We start from the raw sequence: 21,479 nt of genomic DNA on the forward strand, positions 1-21,479 counted from the left end.
ACGCAGGGTGAGTTGTTTTTTATGCTCAGGCAGGGCCATCTACAGTAGCTTCCAGAGCGAAATGATGAGCTGTCATTTACGATATAGCTCTGTAATTGAGAGAAGGAGGGAGAACGAGAGAGACGGCAACGAAACCAATGCAAAAACGTCGGGCACAATTGCGAGACCGAGGCCGCATAGAGGGTTAACCAATCCAATTCCACAATGGGGAATCAGGACTGTCTGGTCGCATTCACATATGAACCATCTACGCTCATTCGGGGCCTAGATATGACAAGGTGCCTGATTAGATTAAATCTCGCTAAATCACTTTTTCACTGATGGGGCATCGTGAGTCAGCATGGCCTACCAGTAGCATGCCCGTTCAAGCATTGCCTATGGAGGCCTGTGCCACTGAATGGTAGGCTAGCTAGGCCATATAGGCGTAGTGTGTTTTTATGTAGGCTACTGTAGGAATTATGACCCAAAAATTAGCACCAGATGGTATGTTTCTTCTGAGCGGAAACGAGATGACTCTGTCAGTGTGTGTGGGTGTGTGTCCTTCTCTCTCTATCTGTGTACCTGCTGTGATCTCTGTGCCTGTCCTGAGTCATACTCATGTTATACAGTATCTTCACGTCTCTCAGGTTGGTCTGTCTGGTCTATCTACGCCATCTGATCAACTATCCAACAGTGACGGTCGTTGTTTATATCCTGTACGGGTAGCCTGTATTCCAGCCTGCTGTGACACAACATATCCATCATCACTGAACGGCCACTCTCAGTTCAGTGACATTGGTTCAGTGCAACTTTGGTTTGGGGACCCGGCAAAACACTCAGTAATTTAGCCGTTAAGCAGGATGTCAAACAGTCAGTGGCATATTATCTCATTTCTTCTGGAATGGTTGCAATGTAGTCTATTCTAAGGCCTCATTGTTAGCAACGAGGTCCAGTCATACCAGCAGGTTAGTGTGCTGGGCATTTAGTTTAAAGAAACCTCTTTGCTGAGTTTAGGTGTGACAAAGTTGTTCACTTTATCCCTGTTTGTTTTTAGGTTCGTATCCATCCTCTCCATTCGACTTGGTCGAAAGTCATTCGAATGTTGTGACAATAATACATTATAACAGTAGGCCTACACATGATTGGTAGAGAGCTTTTTATTTACAGACAAAAATGACAAAGCTCTTTACATTGTGAGAAGCCATATGAAATGCTTTAATAAAAAGGGTAATGATTGTGTTCCCTCCATTTACAGTTGGCTGTTATGACTGGTTGTTCTAACTGATGCTGACCGTGGGCTCTATTCAATCTGTATTGCTGAAGTGTTACAATACACTTGATCAAAACTTTAAAGGTCATTTCCTATTGAGCCGAGATATGTAGCGGTCACCGTGACTGCAGTCTCCTCTAACGCCGGGGAACGTGGCCTTTAAACATTCATTCACGCTGTACCGTTGAACTTCCGCAATACTGATTGAATGGAGCCCCTTGTCTTCTTACACAGTGTGTCATAGGGGTTAAAGGTGAGCAGGTGTGGCAGTGGGCGTGGCAGAGATGAGTGTCTCTTCCTGGTTCCTGGTGAGTGGCGGGGGCATGAGGCACCGCCTCCCCTGGGAGATGATCTTTGTTGGTCGAGACGACTGTGAACTCATGTTACAGGTAAATCATATTTAGTTTTGTAGCGAGTCCAGAAGGGAACACGAACCCGGTTACTGGAGAATGTCAGTCCAACACTGTAGCCGTTATGCCTAAACTGTACTACCGCTGCTAATGTTACGGAGGTGGGTCGATGAACCACTCTGGCATGATGAGTAACCTGAAGACGTGTGGTAGCTCCCAAAGCTGATCTCTAGGCTTTAGTCTTGTCAAGAGACCTGGTTTCGAATCTAGTGGGTCACACTGCTGCAGGTGACTGCAGAACCGAATGTAATCTATGTCATCTGGATTATAAAGAGATTAGCAGGATTATATTGATTGACTGGATTATTGTGTCTTTAGTCCCGCAGTGTGGACAAACAGCATGCCGTTATCAACTATGAGCCAACCACGGACGAACATAAAGTCAAGGACCTGGGAAGCCTGAATGGGGTAAGTAAGATTTTAATAAATATGAATATAAAATGGTTCATGTGCTTCATAAACTGTTCTAAACGGCTAATAATGATATTCCTTTCCTTCCAGACATTTGTGAATGATGTCAGAATACAGGAGCAGGTGTATATCACTTTGAAAATTGACGACAAGTTGAGGTTTGGATATGATATCCTGTCATGGTGCCTTTTTGTCTTTGAAGCTTAGCCTACAGTAGTTCATTGAAATGTCATCAATAGGAATGAGAGCGACAAAAAAAGGACTTCAAGGCCAGAGTACGGGTATATAAAACTGTAACGTAATCACTCTTAATATACTGCCTGAAAAATCATCTAACCTTTCAAACTTACCGCTGTGACTAATGCATAATAGATTAGCATATCTGTTTCTGGACTGTACGTCGCTCTGAATAAGAATGTATGCCGTTAAATGACTAAAATGTTAAATATCTGTGCTATCTCCTGTAAAGAGCTAAGCCTGTGTTGTACAATCACCTTTCCTTAACCTGTCTCACATACCAACCTGTTCACTGTGGTGCGAGGAGAGCTCCATGTCCCCGAGGAAGCACTAAAGGTTGGTTGGACAGTAGGCTAAAGAAATAGCTAGTTCTCTTTCTGTGTTTCCTATCATCCTATCTCCTCGACTTTTTCTCAACCATATTGGAGGAAGAGGTTCCAAGGTCCCTCCCCTCTGACTTTCTTCTCTAATCCATTTTGAGAAGGAGGGAAGGAGAGAGGATGCGAGGACTCGAGGAAATATGAATTGAGAAAGAGCCTCACTAAAATATGCTTACAAAGTAGTATGAAAGAAAAGCTCTGAGAAATACCTTTTCCTACTACGTTGATTGATGCATGTTTAATGGAGATTATGTTCAGTCAAGAATGGCGGCAGTTTCTGCTGCATGTGGCAAAACCTCACTGCTTTGTTTGAATGACAAAAAGGAACTTGGCGATACATTGTTCAGTTAGGTCTGTCTGAATCCTAACTTGACTTCTACATGCATAAATTACTCAGATTGATGCCAAATGAGATTTGCACAACAACAAAAAAATTCTAGGCTTATAACCAAGACCGTGACTACTGTATAATTTCACTGATGCAAGGATCGATTGTCCCATGTATGTTGATGCAAACATAGAAGAGCTCCTTATCAGACTTACCCATGTAATCATATCTCTAATGGTGTGAGCTCATCTCCTCTCTGTGTTGTCCTGTGTCCTCATCTATCAGCATGAGAAGTTTAATAGTCAGCTCCTGCTGCAGACGGTAAAGCCGCCAGAAGCTGCTCCGGTACCATCCAGACCTGCAGTAGAGGTCAAGGCTGCAGCCGAGGGTGGTTCCGAGGGTGGCTCTGACGGTGCGGTGGCAGTGGGTAGTAAACCCCCTGAGACCAGCAGAGAGGGGGCCGGGGACGACAAGCTGGCAGGTGAGAGGGTCTGCACTCTGAATGGACCTTGGAGGGTGACACAGGTGACGGGATTAGGTTAACAGAGATGACAGGACTAGATAACAGAGGTGACAAGATTTTGGCGATGCCACACACCCACAGTCTGTGCTGTGACAACCGTGTGTCCTGTATTTTTAGTTTCCTACGCTAGGCTGTCACCTTAATGTGATTCTAAAGTGCTCTGACTTGGAGACAAATTTGGAGGTCAAACTGTTCTGCCACAATATGTCTTTTGGGGACTTGTGTGGGTACAAAGTGGTAGTTCGAGTTTGCAGAGGTCGTTGTTTGTTTCTCAGGGGACATTGCGGTAGACCAGTGGTTCCCAAACTTTTTATAGTCCCGTACCCCTTCAAACATTCGACCTCCAGCTGCATACCCCCTCTAGCACCAGGGTCAGCACACTCTCAAATGTTGTTTTTTACCATCATTGTAAGCCTGCCACACACACACTATACAATACATTTATTAAACATAATGTGCGTGAGATTTTGTCACAAGTGGGAAATGACAAAGAGCTGTTATAGGACCAGGGCACAAATAATAATATAATAATCATCAGTCATTTTGCTCTTTATTTAACCATCTTACATATAAAACCTTATTTGTTACTAGAAAATTGTGAATAACTCGCCACAGGTTAATGAGAAGGGTGTGCTTGAAAGGATGCACATAACTCTGCAATGTTGGGTTGAGTCTCAGTCTTAAATCATTTTCCACACAGTCTGTGCCTGTATTTAGTGTTCATGCTAGTGAGGGTCGAGAATACATTCTCACATAGGTACGTGGTTGCAAAGGGCATCATTTACAGTGCAATTTGCCAAGGCAGGATACTCTTGAGCACAGCTCAATCCAGAAATATGCCAGTGGCTTCTGATTCAATTGAATTTTCACTTGTAGCAATTTCGATGAGGCTCTCTTGTTCAGATATGGCTAAGTGAACTGGAGGCAGGGCATGAAAGGGATAACAAATCCAGTTGTCTGTGTCATCCGTTTCAGGAAAGTACCTGCGTAAATGCGCACCCAACTCACTCAGGTGATTTGCTATATCACATTTGACATTGTCCATAAATTTGAGTTAATTTGCACACAAAAAAATCATACAATGATGGAAAGACATGTATGTTGTCCTTGTTAATGCAGACAGAGAAAAGCTCCAACTTCTTAATCATAGCCTCACTTTTGTCCCGCACATTGAATATAGTTGCGGAGAATCCCTGTAATCCTAGATTCTGACCAGTCATCGAGTTATGAGATAGTACTTTTGCACATATAACACACTGTGGCTGAGGAAAGGCACTACTCCCAATATAAATTAACTCCAAATCAATGTAGTTCTCATCATATTTGCGCCTCTTCGATGGTCCAACGTCCCTGTCTGTTCGGCTGCTTCAGATTCACAACTGTCAGTGTCCATGCTAGCTGGGCTATAACAACAAATGTATAATAACTGATGCTAGCATTGGATGTGCTCGTGGAAGCAGAACAACTTGTGTCGTCGACAGGTACAGGTTTAGTACTGCTAGTAGTAGCAGTACTACCAGTAGAGCTGGTATGTGTCTCTATGGACGCGGGCCTAACTTTTTTTTAACCATTTATCAATTTTCGTGCAAACGGAATGAGCAGCAGCTATGTTTGGCTACATACGGACGGTTAATGGAATTCCCGCGAGAGAGTAACGGTTAATGTGATTGGACGTTAAGACTAGGCTACCTGTATTTTACATTGTGTTGTTATTTCACTGAACGCTATTTGTGGCAGTGAAACGAGGCTACTCAGGCAAGAGAAAACCCTCACCCAAATGTTTAGCCCCGTTGGAAAATATAAATGGACTCTTTGAAAATGTGAAGAATTATTTGTTTTAAATAAAATATATATATTTTTTAAATGTATGTGAATCACATTTTTATTTGGCGTACCCCCGAAGGCAAAGCGCGTGGGGATACCTACGGTAGACAAACTAGGAGGTTAAACTTGTTCTGTCACAATAGTCTTTTGGAGAACTGTGAGGAAATTTCAGTTCAAAACAAAATCTGTGACTTTCTCACTGACCTTGGTGCCGTTTCTTTCCCAGGGGACATTGCAGTACTAAAAAGGGGCACCCCTCTGTACGGCCAGCCTTCCTGGTGGGGAGACGGGGACGCAGACGATGAGAACTCTGGGAAGCAGGATGGGACGACAACTGACAGGAAGCAGGAGAGATCTGAGTCAGGTAGATGCTGTCTAGTCTGGAATACAGACTGAAGTTTTAGCTGTGTTTCACTTTGTCTTCTGCCTGTCTGTCTGTGTGTCTGTTTATACATCAAACACCCTACCAGATAACAGTAGACTTTTGCCTTTCTGGTAGCATATGACAGCAATTGAATCTCAAAGTCTAAGTCCTTGTATTACGCCATCTTGATATCTGCTTGAAACGACAGATTGTAAAGACCCCAAGGAGACAACAGCCGTGGCCCAGGAGAATGGCCTGTACACCTCAAGCCAGGAGCCCAGTTACTTCGAGATCCCCTCCTATACCAATGAACCCCCCTCCCAAGACACGGAAGGCGCCACCGCCACTAACCCCGCCTCCGGCCCTGAAGCCGTCCCCCAGGGCCACGCCTCCTTCACCATCGCGTTTGACCTGCAGGCGTCCAATAAGGTGACGGTTAAGGACCGGGTGGCGAAGGTGGTGCCGGAGGTGAGGCCACGGCCCCCAAAGAAGGGCGCGGGAGAGGAGCTGAGCGCCCTGCAAACGGCCATGGTGGCGGCGGAGGTGAAAGTAGCTGATTGGCTGGCCCAGAACGAGATCCCATTGGCCCGTACGGAGTCGGTTGACAGAGTGGTGGAGGACGACGACGGGGAGAGCGTGAAGAGTGATGTGCCGGTTCAGCTGAAGAGTCTTAAAGGTAAGACCAACCAACCAATCACCATAAGAATAGAATTGAGATTTTTCAACAAGTCCTCTTGCCATTGCATTACATAGCACTACACAGTTATTACACTATGAGACAGTTTCCCAAACACAGATTAAGATCCTTGATTTGTCCTTGATTTGAAAGCATACGCACTGGATGATCTCCATCGAAAGCACTTCATAGTCTAGGACTATGCTTAATCAGTGTCTAGGAAACCAACCCAATAGGTTCATAGGATTATAACTGCACACACCAAACGTCCAACCTCCTTCCCTCTCGTTTCAGGTAGTAAACACGAGGACGGTACCCAGAGCGACTCAGAGAATGCAGCCGCGCTGGGAGAGCAACGCCGGGCCGCCCTCGAGGACGACTCCAGGGGGCTGTGGGGTGGCCGAATAGAGGGGTCAGGGGTCAAGATACGAGAGGGGCGCGCCAACGTCCCAGAGGGACTCTTTGCCGAGGAAGATAGCCCAGCCCGACGACACAGGTCCTCAGCTTCCAAAATGGCACCCATCGGAGGAGAGTTAAGAGAGAGGACCAAGGATTCCGTTCCTTACCACCGCGACCAACACCAACCGATAGGACTTGGGGAGGGGTTTCAGAATCGCCATGGAGACGACTATAGCGACCGGGGGACCTATACCATAGAGATAGAGAACGAAGATAACCAAGAGGAGGAGGCCAGGAGAATGATTGACAAGGTGGGGATGGTAAATAGGACTTTAATGAGCTTAAACTGTCATTTGAATCCTGTTTCATCTGAATAACTCTTTTACACAGTCATTAGTCCCAGAGTTGGTGTCTTTTTTGTCAAGGGCATGGCCTCGTATTTACTGCAAGTGGTACTGTGCAAGTGCACTGAGCCCACATTGTGTTGACCTCTCGATTGAATGTTTGGTTGAATATTTATCGAAGTCCATGTTCTGGCCCAGGTATTTGGTGTGGAGGAATACCAGACTCTGTCCAGGGTGGCGGGCTATCCTGACATCCAGAGAGAGAGACTGACCACTCAGAGGCCAGGCTCAGGAGACAGAGGCAAGCCTGGACGTATCGAACCAGAGGTAAGAGCATTTCTGTCGGTCTACACAGAGACTCTCCATTGCAGAGGAGTGAAGGAGTTCAACTCCAAGTCAGACACTACTGTAGATTTGTTTTTGTTTTATACTCCCAAGATTAAGACAGACTTCACACGTAAAGAAAGCTTTCAGTTTGATGCCATTCCTTGTGGGGAAAAAAAAGATTTTTTATAAAGAAAGGATATGTGCTCTCAAAAGTGCGGTTGTGTTTGAAGTAGTCCTAAGCATTTTCCCTGTAAATAATAGATGCGTACATGCCACTGTGACACTCTGACTAGTAGAATTTGAGTGTTGTTCAATTTCGGTTTCTCCCCTGTTTGTCCTCCAGTCTCTCCCAGAGGAGCTGGTTGTGGGCGGTCCCAGGTGGGTCTCCCAATGGGCTACTCTGGCAGCCAGCCACATCAGGACTGACCCTGAGGGCTCTGGAGCTGAGTCCCATGTCCACTACCACACCGAGGACAGAGGTGCTACTGCTGGGTTTAGACCTGTTCTGAAATTGAAGTGCTTTGCTGTTTTTCAGTTGTTTTTCATTTATTAGTCATACCACTTATTTCAGTATAAAGTCAAAAATAACTAGAATAAAGAAAAGAGTGTTGGGTATTTATATTGCCAATATATGAGAGTTAGTTAGACACAGTAGATATGATTGTGTAGAAATGATTATGATGTTTTATACCCTGTCTCTCTATAGCTGAGATCAGTGAGTCCAGTCACTCTGCCCCCATGGCCTCCACCAGCTATACAGAGTGCAAGAGGAGAACCCTGCCCCAGCTCCCCTCCACCGAGGAGGCAACCCCAGGGGGGAGGAGATCCCCTGGTCCAGCTCACCGCCCCTCCGATGTGGGGGAGAAACAGGACACTGAGCTCCAGGAGAAGGAGAACCAGGAGACGGGGAGAGGAGGGAGGACCAAGCCTGGTGGTGGAGGTGGTGGGGGTAGCCAGGCTGGTAGTGTGGCTGGAAGCACCAGAGGAAGTCCGAAAAAAGGCTCTCCAGCGAAGAACCAAGATGTGGGAAGCCGGAAAGAAACTGTGTTGGCGAAACTGCCTCCTCGGCCAGGGAATAGTGGGGGGAAGAGACTGGAGGAGGCACCAAGGAGGAAGAAGGAGATGGAAGAGAAGGCTAAAGAAAGGGAGAGTGCTGGGAAGCCGCTTCTTAGACAAGAGAGCTTTACGGTGGAGAGACCCAGCACCAACGTCCCCCAGGAGCTCATCCCACGGATTGACACGCAAACTGGGGCACGAATACTGATAAAGGAGGGCAGGGAGGATGGTACCACCTGGCAGAAGGACTCAGAAGCGGTGGCTGCGTTTCTGGAGACAACGGTATCAGACCTGGGTGAACCAATTAGCCAGTCCATCGATGGGTCTTTGTCTCCTGAGTCGGATGTGGACACCACCAGCACCGTTAGCCAGGCAGCGGGCGTCGGAGGGCGGAAGGTGGTCCACCAGAAGAGACGTACCCTAACTGCCCAGCAGAAAGAGAGGGAGAAGACGGTGCTGTGCTCCTCCACCAAGGGGCCTACCAGAGCCAGAGATACCCAGGATAGGAAACCCAAATCCAGACCGTCTGGTGGACAAGGGACCCGCCAAGCTGGTCGTGCCTGGACCTCCCTGGACCTAACAGATGACGACGTCAACTCCAACTCCCTCCTCTCCGACTCCCAACCCTCCTTACAGGAGGTTAGCTCCCACAGTTCCCACGCCAGAACCCAGGCCGGAAGCACCAGAGTGGAGGCTAGCACCAAGGCTAGCCGGGCTAAAAACACCCAGGCATCCAGCACCGCCACAAACACCCTCAGTAAACCTACCACCACCTTGCCCAAGGTGCGGCCCACCCGGGCCTCGATACTCAGACGTGCCCGTTTGGGGGACTCCTCCGATACCGAACCAGCCGACATGGACCGGATGTCCGTAGCCTCCGAGGCTAGCACCGCTAGCTCCAGGTCCGCGGCTCCCGGACCAGGGTTCCGGAGAGGCCTGTCCCGCATTGACGCCCTGGCCCAGCCCAGGAAGCCCAGGATGGGATCTCCGTCTGCCCAGAGTGACTCAGAGGCCACAGGGGGCCGTAGCCGGGGGATAGGGGCTCGTAGCATTGCTACCGACTACGCCGTCCGACAGGGACTCAGAGGAGTCAGCAACATGGGAGGGATAATACCCAGGGCCAGGGCTAACAGCGCCTCCAAACTACCTGACAAGTCTAAGGGCTACATCACCCCCACAGGTAACATACTGTACTGTCTGATACAGAAGTAGTGTTTCAGAGTGACTGTTCTCTAGTAACTTATCCACCGCAATGTTTGATTTGGTATCATGTTTGTGCTATAGTCTTTTTGTAGGTGCTGTCATTATTGAGCATCTTTATGTACATTTACATGTAAACTCAGCAAAAAAATGTCATCTTACTGTCAACTGCGCTAATTTTCAGCAAACTTAACATGTGTAAATATTTGTGTGAACATAACAAGATTCAACAACAGACATAAACTGAACAAGTTCCACAGACATGTGGCTAACAGAAATGGAATAATGTGTCCCTGAACAAAGGGGGAGGGTCAAAATCAAAAGTAACAGTCCGTATCTGGTGTGGCCACCAGCTGCATTAAGTACTGCAGTGCATCTCCTCCAGGGTGCTGGAAAAGGGCCGTTTCTTTTTTTACTGGGTTTATGAGTCAAATCTCTTCTCTATGGACAGTTGTGTGTATCTAGTAGTGGTGAAGCCCTCAATCACTATACTGACAAAACATCTTCCCTTGACTCCAGCTGGTGGCCGGTGGCGCCGGATGCCCATGGACTACGCCTCCACCTCGGAGGACGAGTTCGGCTCCAACCGCCACCCGTCCAAGCACGGCGGTCCCGCCCGGCAGTTTGCGTCGCCGCGGCTGACCCAGCTGGGTGGCTCCGCCCCTGCCACGCCCAGTCCGGGAGGTATAGCGGCTCTGAGGCAGCAGTCAGCAGGCAGAGAACAGGAGGAGTACATGAAGGACTGGACCACTCACAGTGAAGAGATCGCCAGGTATGGAGGAGCAGTCTGTACTGTACATATACAGAGAAACTGTAGGGTCAATTCCATAGGGGAGCAATCTCACTAGGCCTATACAATATAATAGGGTCAATTCTATAGGGGAGCAATCTCACTAGGCCTATACAATATAATAGGGTCAATTCTATAGGGGAGCAATCTCACTAGGCCTATACAATATAATAGGGTCAATTCTATAGGGAGCAATCTCACTAGGCCTATACAATATAATAGGGTCAATTCTATAGGGGAGCAATCTCACTAGGCCTATACAATATAATAGGGTCAATTCTATAGGGGAGCAATCTCACTAGGCCTATACAATATAATAGGGTCAATTCTATAGGGGAGCAATCTCACTAGGCCTATACAATATAATAGGGTCAATTCTATAGGGGAGCAATCTCACTAGGCCTATACAATATAATAGGGTCAATTCTATAGGGGAGCAATCTCACTAGGCCTATACAATGTAATAGGGTCAATTCTATAGGGGAGCAATCTCACTAGGCCTATACAATATAATAGGGTCAATTCTATAGGGGAGCAATCTCACTAGGCCTATACAATATAATAGGGTCAATTCTATAATTACTTTGAGAACCAGTATAACCTCAAAAGTATCCATTTTGCAACATTCCATTATTTCATTTCGTGCACTATATACCCACAATAATACACAATAGAAGTCAAATCAAGGTTATTTAACTGATTCATTCCCTGTATGTTGACAGGATCAGTCAGGACCTAGCCAAAGACCTGGCCATGCTGGCCAGGGAGATCCATGACGTGGCCGGAGAGATCGACTCAGTCAGCCCAGCCGCTAGTGCTGCCACTGACCCAGGAGCCATGGTACTACACATCGCACGATGCAGTAATCCCACTTTATGTAGCTGTTGACATCAGTCATGATTTCCCCAAAAGTCTGAGCCACATGTACATATCAGGGCCCATATTCATAAAGTGTCTCAGAGTAGGAGTGCTGATCTAGGAATATGATCTAAATTCTAAAAACTGAGCATAGATCAGTACTCCTATCAGAAGCTGCATAAATACGGGCCCTGAAGCCTGCCCCTTGTGAATGTTATGGATTTACAGTACCTGTCAAAAGTTTGGACATACAATAGTTTTTCTAGGTTTGTACTATTTCCTACATTGTAGAATATATATCAGAAAATAAATTACTTTGTATTGGGTGCTTTTGCCCAGATGGAGGAGCGAGTTTTTGACGATGGCTTGGATCTTGGGAGCGGCCCGTCAACAGAGAGCATTCTGGGTAATAACATCCGCCCCGTGGAGCTCCGGCCACGCAACTCTAACAGACAGGGTCCCCGCGCCATTCGCCGCCAGACTTGGAACAGAGAGGACGTGAGTTGTTGCCGCTTGGAATCCGAACTAAAAATAATAATAACTGAAAGTATTCGATTGTACTCTGGTTTAGCCTGGATTCTAATCTGTTTCAACTTGTCTTTATCCCATGTGTGTTTATAAGGACAATGGCATCATTACCAGTTTGAGATGAAGAAGTTGAAAAACAGTCGTTAGAGAGAGAGACAAAACACAACCCAAAAACCAAAAGGACTTGATGTCAGAGTGAATTGACCCTACCCCATCAGAAACCTACTGTATTATTGATGAAACAGTGTGTAACTTGAAAAGTTATTAATAAACCAATTAGGCACATTTGAGCAGTCCTGATATAACATTTTGAACAGAGATGCAATGGTTCATTGTATCAGTCTAAAACTTTGCACATACACTGCGCCTGGGCTGGAATAATACATTATGGCCTTTCTCTTGAATTTCAAAGATGATGGTACAAAAAAAAGTTTTTCTTTGTATTTTCTTTTACCAGATCTAATGTGTTATATTCTCCTACATTCATTTCACATTTCCACAAACTTCAAAGTGTTTCCTTTCAAATGGTATCAAGAATATGCATGTCATTGTCTCAGGTCCTGAGCTACAGGCAGTTAGATTTGGGTATGTCATTTTAGGCGAAAATTGAAAAAAGGGGTCCGGTCCTTAATAACACATTTATTACTATATTAATGATGGATGATGATGGTTTCTGGGAGATTTGATCAAAAATAAGCTATTCTATATCTAATATCCTTCTGGTTTTGTGACTGCATATAGCCTTGGTATCCCTGCCTGTCCTAGTTATTATGCTATTTTAGGTGTTTACTGAAACACCTCTTACATAAGTCCTCCTCTTTTCCTTGTTGTTTCCCCTCAGGCGGTGTTGGACAGTTTACTATTAGCATCTGTGACCCAGCTCTCGGCACGGATACGGCATTCTGTGGACAAAACAGCAGGCAAAATCAGGTAGGCATCACCTTTCATCACGATTCACTCAAAGAAAAGGAATGTGAAATAATGAATTCCCTGATTTTGATGATGAAGTGTTAGGAGTGCTTTATGAGTTGCAAGTGAACCCAAGCAGTGTGAAATAATAGGCTCGTTTTTGACTTTGAATACATTTTTTTCTGAATACGTGCAGTTACATGCTGTGCTTTGAACTGGATCAAATCCGGATAATGACAAGGAGGAATCAGTAGTGTTGTATAAGATATGATGGTTGTATCCTAGAAAATACTGTATTCTAATTTGCATACTATGAATGGCACTTCATAAAGGTTAAGGTGACAACATGAAACATCCATCCTCACTTTTTAAACATCAGAAACCACTTTTTTTTTCTCAATTTATTCTTGAAAACTTCTCCAGGATATTATTCAAAGATAAGGACCGGAAATGGGACGAGATTGAGAATAGACTCCAAGCCGAGCATGACTCTCTACTCCTCAAGACTTCCAGCACGGTAAGGTGCCAGACCCCTTGTCTCTTGCCGTACCACCCAGCTGCTGTGATAAATGACTGCAGAGGGCAGGTGGACCTAGTTTCAAGTTCAGGTTTCAAGTTGTATTAGTCGTAGGTACCGGATACACATGGTGTACACCGCCCAACCAAATGTGTACTCGCAGGTTCCTTCTGGACGGTGCAACCACAATAAAACGTAATACAAGATAACAATAGAAACATAAAGTTCATGGTTCAGGAGAACAGAATATTTTTTTTTAGCATAAGTATAATGAAGGAAGGCACAATTTATAGTCCAATATTTACACGTGTTTTTGGGGAATGGGGGTTGGGGGCAAAGTGTTTAAGTTGTGCAGTATTTAGGGACAATAATAACATTCTGGTAGAGGCAGTTGTGATGTGTGTGTAGCATGAATGTATATGTGTCTGTGTGGGTGTGTGAATGCTTGCGTCAGGGAGTTCATGTGTGCTACGGTGTGGAGAATCAGAGCAGGTGGTCAAGTCCAGTTCATGTGATCAGCAGTCTGATGGCTTGTAGATAGAAACTGTCTCTGAGCCTGTTGGTATCAGACCTCGTGCTCCAAGGTAACGCTGGGGTGTGTTGGGTCCTTGATGATGCCGGGCCTTCCTCGGGCGCCGGTAAGATGGGTGACGGTCCCAGTGATGTACTGGGCCATCTTCACCACCTGCTGGAGGGCCTTGCGGTCATAGACGGAGCAATTCCCATACCAGGTCGTGGTGCAACCGGCTCTCGATGGTGCAAGAGAAGTGCCTGATTAACATCTAAACACAAACCAGAGAGTGCTTATTTGGGGTGATGATGCAACAAAACTTTGGGACGGTAAATAATTGATGTCTTCTACCACCATCTGGGAAGCTCGGAGTAGTTTTAAAGGCCGTCATTGGCTGATGGTGCTGTTGCATTAATCATGTCTGTTAAGCCTGACATACACCCAGATGTAGTAGGACGACCTAAACAGAAGGGGGTGAGGTAAGGACGTGTTTCTCAAACCTGCCCCCCGTCTGCACAGTCACATTTGTTTAATTGAGATGTGAGTTGGCATCACTTTCTGAATCAAGATAATAAGTCACTTCCTCTCAATTCTGAAAGTATAAGTTATGATGTTTCTTGATTGTAATAAAGTATTTTGATATCCACTTTAATTGATGAGGTTTGACTCCCCTCTCTCTCTGTCTCTCTCTCTCTCGCTCTCTCTCTCTTCTCTCCCCCTCTCGCCTCCCTCTCTCTCTCTCTCTCTCTCTCTCTCTCTCTCTCTCTCTCTCCCTCTCTCTCTCTCTCTCTCTCCCTCCCTCTCTCTCTCTCTCTCTCTCTCTCTCTCTCTCTCTCTCTCTCCCTCTCTCTCTCTCCCTCTCTCTCTCCTCTCTCTCCTCTCTCTCTCTCTCTCTCCCCTCTCTCCTCTCTCCTCCCCCTCCTCTCTCTCTCTTCTCTCCCCCTCTCCTCTCTCTCTCTTCTCCCTCTCTCTCCCTCCCTCTCTCCCTACCTCCCTCCCTCCCTCTGTCTTTCTCTCTCTCCCTCCCTCTGTCTTTCTCTCTCTCTCCCTCCCTCTCTTGCCACTCTCTCACTACCTGTCTTTCTCTCTCTCTGAGAATATAACATAACATACGACAACAGTATCGAACATCACATCAGAATCAAGTGCCACTCTCGGGTGAACGGCGATAATATGTCCATCCTGGGATTTGAACCGAAAACCTTTCAGTCCCACCTCCCTATAGCAGCTATCCCTCCTCACTGTCCTCCCGTATTAAAAAGTGTCTCAGAGTAGGAGTGCTGATCTAGGATCAGGTCCCACATGTTCATATCATTTTATTAATTATCATCTAAAAGGCTAAACTGATCCTAAATCAGAACTTCTATTCAAGCTGGTGGAGAGGAGCAGTTTGATTAGTCAAAGGACTTGACTTATAGTCTGTTGTCGTGGGCGGTCCAAAAAACACTGCCTTGCTCAGGAACAAGGTTGTAAATTCAGACTGAACACAGTGACTGGCCTTAGGCTACCTCTCAGTGATGTGTCTGTTCACTAGAGTCCAAATGGAGGGGATGACTATGCCACGTTTTAATTGCTTCAACTTTTCCCAGTAGAAAGGAGGAAGATAACAAGGGTCAATCTGATGTTGTTGTTTTTGTTGTTTAAGGAAGGTAACAGGTGAGGACATCAATGTCTTATGGTGAACGGTATCCCTTCTTCAATTCCCTAAACAATTTTTGTGTGTTTTGTTGACCTTTTTGTTTGTTGTGTGGTTGTTTACCAGGAGATCACCACCATCCTCCAGGATCTGAAGAGAGTGGAGAGACAGTTACTAGGTATGAGTCCTGAGACAGTCATACGTGATTTGATTGCAGCTGTATATAGTACAAGTTATAGAGATATACAGTTAGCATCTGCACAGAGCATCTATATTCATACGTATTTCATTATATCAATCATCACATTTTTATATAAATAAATCTTCCATTCTCTGATTGATTGTTTGCTTGCTTGATTGACTGATTGACAGACCTCCTCCTCTATGACTGACCGACCTCCTCTTTGACTGACTGATTAACAGACCTTCTCCTCTTCGATTGACTGATTGACAGACCTCCTCCTCTATGACTGACCGACCTCCTCTTTGACTGACTGATTAACAGACCTTCTCCTCTTCGATTGACTGATTGACAGACCTCCTCTTTGACTGACTGATTGTCAGACCTTCTCCTCTTTGATTGACTGATTAGCAGACCTTCTCCTCTTTAATTGACTGATAGACAGACCTCCTCTTTCATTGACTTAGACCTTCTCCTTCTCCTCTTTGCTCCACAGTGATTGATGTGATGGTGGATCCGGACGGCACCCTGGATGCCCTGACCAGCCTGGGACTGACCAGCCCTCTAACCGACCTGCAGAGGGTCAGTCCCGGGGTAGCGGGGCCCTCCTCTGTCGGTCACCCCCCTGGAGGTAGTAGTGGAGAAGGCCCTTCTAGCAGCACCCTGTCGGCCCCCAGCGGTGGACCCTCCTCGGGGGCCTCAGGCACCTCTACCCAGGTGGCAGAGAGAGATCTGGGACTCCATGTGAATAATAGTCTGCCCTCTAGTGGTGGAGAACAGAACTGTGTGGTTCATAAATGAGGAGGATCCTGGATCTAGAAAACACTACTAAAGTACAACTACCTAAACACTTGCGTGGAGGGGCCCTGATTGAGGCTCACTACTAGGGAGGATGGTAAAAGACTTGGAGAGATGGGATTCCCACTGGGCACTGATGTCAATTCAATGTCTATTCCACATTGGTTCAACGTAATTCCATTGAAATGACGTGGAAACTACGTTGACTCAACTAGTGTACGCCCAGTGGGTTGATATTTCCTTCAATGTCTGGACAAACCTCCTGAACATCAGACCTGACCAAAAGAGAAGTAAATAAACACTTTTTAATCTTTGTCTATGACATACCAATCCGTTTGTTCATATGAATTGAAGCCAACAGTGAGCTTGTTCTGTAGCTATAACATGTATATAGAAGGGTTGTGAAAGGATTATGTACTGTCAATACAATCTATGTACCAGCACATATCCTACAGTCCGTTATCAACACTACTATATCAATATTCTTGAACACGTTTGAAAAGTATCAAGAGTTCTTTTGCATTATGGTCTGCTAACTGCACCTGCTTCTGGTTGATTGATGACTTTTCAGAAGACATTTGATATGATTCTGTTTGTGTTCGACAGTGTTGCGGACTGTAACACCGTGTAACTTTATACACTAAAAACAAGTGGTTCTATATAGTGGCAAATAAGGGTTCTTTGGCTTTTTGGTTCTTTAACCATACTCATAAGGTTCTAAATGGAACCTGTATGGTGCTATAAAGAACCTTATCCTTTAAAAAAGGTTATATATAGAGCCAAAAAGGGTTCCGCTGAGGTTACAACCCTTTTGGGGGCAAAATAGAACCCTTTTTTTATGGAGAATGGTTCTGTAAAGATGTAAAGAACCTTCTCAATCTCAAAGGGTTTTTTGTAAAACCATAGAGGGGTTTTAATTCAGATTTAATATACATATTATATTGTTACAATTCCATAGATTTAATTATTGTTGAATCAGGTGTCAACCATTCTCGATTGACCCAAGGCCATACATGAGTTTGTCACTGGCTATAGTCACATATTGTATAGCATGTAACAGCATAACCCAACAGATTAGATCAACTGAAATTACACTCTCACTTACGGTTGGACAAAAAGAGCTGTTAGCAAACCACACCCCAAAATATTCAAATGAGCCACCATTTTAATGATCACTAAAAGTAAAGAACCATTGAGGGGCCCAAATGGTTATTTTGGGTCAGTATGGTTCCACATAGAATTATCACCCTTCCCAAAGAACCCTTGAGGAACCCTCTTTTCTTACTGTGCAGGCTACTATTTACAAGCGATGAAGTCACTGCTTTGACTGATAAGCTTGCGTTTGACTGTTGCTTGATTGACAGTCTGCTTTGTGGTTACAACCCCTCTTTGGGGGCTATATAGAACCCAAATTACAACAAGAACTAAATGGACACCATGGTTCAGCATTGGAGAATAGAATTCAGTGTCTTTCTGAAAATACTTTTCAGAATATCCCGCCATTATGCATAGCATAGCTCAGCAGATATTGTGAATATGACCATATAGCATTCTGTGTCTGTTAGCTGACTTGTAGCACTTGCAGCTTGCTGCGCTTGTTCTAATATTACGATTTTTCCACGAAAGAGAGACCAATATTATTCTTTATTTATTCAGATGAAAAGACATAGGGTATGTACAGTGTTATGTATCCATTTAAATGTGTATAATGTGTATAATTCTCCCATCCATGCCTTCCCGTGTGGAGTGATACAGTATCTTAAGTGATGGATGATGATGGATCAAAGATAGCTGTACCATATGTTACTAATAACTAACTACTGTAGGCACGGTGATAAAGTAGCTTCCTGAAAAATGTGTTCCCGAAAGTAGTCCCCATATCCAAGTGTATTACGTCACAAAGTGCCCATTGTCAAAACCATTGTTGATGAAACGATAAGATGGAAATAGCCTAGGTGCCACATGTCTGGCATGACAAATGCGTAAGGAGTTGGAAAGAGTGCAGAAGCAGGCTAGGAGGTGTAGCTAAGCTAACGTTTGTTGATTTGCACATGTTAAAGCTGTGGTGATTCACCACAGAGTGGTGGTGTTAGTAAGGATACCCAAAACAGGCCTGGGTGTACTCCTTGTGGATGCTGGGTTTCATTGGAACTTGTTTTTTTATTGAGAACTGGTTTTGATTATCCATTATGATTGAGTCCACAGGAGGCTGGTGAGGGGAGGACGGCTCATAATAATGACTGGAATGAAGTGAATGGAATGGTATCAAACACAAGGAAAGCATGTGTTTGACGTGTCAATACCATTCCATTAATTCCATTCCAGCCATTACTAAGAGCCCGTCCTCCCCAATTAAGGCACCACCAGCCATCTGTGATTGCGTCATGAAACACACACGAGTGTTCTGGTTAACGTACTTGAAGAACCCTTATGAAGCGAAGAGATCTGAGTAAAAACCAGCATAGAAAGGGATAGTCGGGAGACCAGGATCATGTTCAGTCGGGAGAAAACGTTTTGAAATGGAGTTAAGCGGGTAGGTAACCACTCATTTTCATTATCCGTTGCAAAACAGTTTGCTACAGTGTACCCTACTGAACATGACCAAGTGCTGAGAAACCATGACATGGACCGGGAAATTAAATGGACCAGGAAGTAGCTCTATATACCCCATAGAGCTAGATAGAGGACACAACATTGTATCTGTCCCTTTATGGCGTCTGTGAGAGCATACAGCACCATTGAGGCCATCTCCATTTTGAAGTGGTTACTTTTCTTATTCTACTACTATGAGTTGGTAAACAAACTGAAAGGGTGCACACTGCCACCTGGAGTGTGTTGTTTGAACAGGTATAAATCCAAGGTTTATGATTTACTGCCACCTGCAGTTATGGAATGTTTGTTCACAAGTGTAATTCATTGGCTGATCCCTCCTGATGAGCTGGTTTGAATGATGTGATCCTTTCTTAACCCATAAGAAGTCCCACCCAGTTCTACTTCAAAATGGTGTAAGTCCTCAATGGTGCTGCCCATGCTAAAATGGCTTTTAGACACTAGAGTCCTCTATCTACCTCTATGATATACCCATACTGTATCTGGATGTCCTGCCTCATACCAATGTTTACACATGAATGTAACCTGATCGTAAATGTTGACGTTTCTCAGCCAAAACAGCTTGATTATTAATAAAGAAAATAGCATTTTGTGTCTTATTAGTAAGGTCTTTATTGTCTTTATGTCATTTCAAACCTTTTCCATGTTTCTGCTTGTATATTTTGTACGGATAGGTTTTCTAATTGTCATGATGTATTTGTTATCTTTGTAAGATAATGGTTACATCATTTTTTTGTTTGTCTACTTTCCACTGGTTTTAATAAAATGCATGATTATCATTGACAGTTTTTTTCACGTGAATTTCATATCCAGATATCCAGGCTGTATATATTTCTAAACACGTTGGGACAATAACTCTAATTCTAAATATTTGAGTCAGTCAGCTGCTACTGTAAAGGTTCCCTGTTTCCCTAAACCTCCCTGCTTTTCTCCCTCAGCGCCACACTCAACCCAACCCTATTGTCCGACCTCTTTCAGTCACCATTACACGGAACATACAAGGACACACAGAACATAGAAATAGAATTATTAGAATGGACCGCCCCATTCAAGTCAAAACCATTTCCATTCTGTAAATTCTATTTCTACGGCTCAGAAGGGCCGTCTGCGGTGCTCTGTTAATTACAGTTGCTTAAGATATTCTGTTCCACTTGTTTAATCCCCCTGCAGTGTAAAAAGCTGCTCCCCTTTTGTCATACTGGGCTACTGATGCTGCTGCTGCACAGCATGTGCTTTTGGAGCTCTGATTCCACTGGGAGAATCGTGGGTTTTCAGAATTAAGTTGAGGCTTGTTACCGAACTGTGGTTTTGAATGTCTTTGGTGTTTTACATGGAAATGAAAGATTAAGAGTGGCCTCGTTGTCCTTTTGTCTGGGCAGGATATTATTCTGTACTGATTCAAGTTTTAATGTCGCTCGCACAAGTGCAGTGACATGCCTTTCTTGCTAGATCCAAATCTAACAATGCAGTAATCAATATCAATGTAGTACTAAAAATAACAAGGTAGAACAGAAACACACAATAAACATAAATAAGAAGAACACAAGAAAGGAAGAAGCTTTATACAGGGTCAGTTCCAGTAACATGTTTACAATGTGCAGGTATACTGGAGTGATAGAGGTAGATATGTAAAGGGTTAAAGGTGACTATATACAGGGTCAGTTCCAGTAACATGTTTACAATGTGCAGGTATACTGGAGTGATAGAGGTAGATATGTAAAGGCTTAAGGTGACTATATTCAGGGTCAGTTCCAGTACCATGTTTACAATGTGCAGGTATACTGGAGTTATAGAGGTAGATATGTAAAGGGTTAAAGGTGACTATATACAGGGTCAGTTCCAGTAACATATTAACAATGTGCAGGTATACTGGAGTGATAGAGGTAGATATGTAAAGGGTTAAAGGTGACTATATACAGGGTCAGTTCCAGTACCATGTTTACAATGTGCAGGTATACTGGAGTGATAGAGGTAGATATGTAAAGGGTTAAAGGTGACTATATACAGGGTCAGTTCCAGTACCATGTTTACAATGTGCAGGTATACTGGAGTGATAGAGGTAGATATGTAAAGGGTTAAGGTGACTATATACAGGGTCAGGTCCAGTACCATGTTTACAATGTGCAGGTATACTGGAGTGATAGAGGTAGATATGTAAAGGGTTAAGGTGACTATATACAGGGTCAGGTCCAGTACCATGTTTACAATGTGCAGGTATACTGGAGTGATAGAGGTAGATATGTAAAGGGTTAAGGTGACTGGGCATCAGGATATATAATAAACAGAGTAGCAGCAGCATAATTAATGATTGTATTTGAGTGTGCGTGAGTGTGTAGAGTCAGTATAAATGTGTGTGTATGTTATGAGTGTGTAGCGTCAGTATAAATGTGTGTGTATGTTATGAGTGTGTAGA

At 44.6% G+C, this 21,479-nt stretch overlaps 1 protein-coding gene across 1 annotated transcript; it reads left to right on the forward strand.

The window, feature by feature from the left end:
• The first annotated feature begins 1,524 nt into the window (after positions 1-1,524).
• Positions 1,525-19,660, forward strand: LOC115103673 (centrosomal protein of 170 kDa-like). Its single transcript, XM_029624520.2, has 18 exons — positions 1,525-1,638; positions 1,978-2,067; positions 2,161-2,239; positions 2,585-2,643; positions 3,301-3,496; positions 5,589-5,726; positions 5,935-6,402; positions 6,697-7,121; positions 7,344-7,472; positions 7,816-7,951; positions 8,179-9,708; positions 10,248-10,500; positions 11,241-11,358; positions 11,716-11,874; positions 12,746-12,834; positions 13,237-13,330; positions 15,604-15,655; positions 16,155-19,660. Exons 1-18 carry the CDS (start codon positions 1,534-1,536, stop codon positions 16,457-16,459), a joined length of 4,425 nt encoding a protein of 1,474 aa, XP_029480380.2. The 5' UTR covers positions 1,525-1,533; the 3' UTR covers positions 16,460-19,660.
• Positions 19,661-21,479: the final 1,819 nt, after the last annotated feature.

The sequence above is a fragment of the Oncorhynchus nerka genome, linkage group LG21 (genome assembly GCF_034236695.1).
Source record: "Oncorhynchus nerka isolate Pitt River linkage group LG21, Oner_Uvic_2.0, whole genome shotgun sequence".
NCBI lineage: Eukaryota > Metazoa > Chordata > Actinopteri > Salmoniformes > Salmonidae > Oncorhynchus > Oncorhynchus nerka.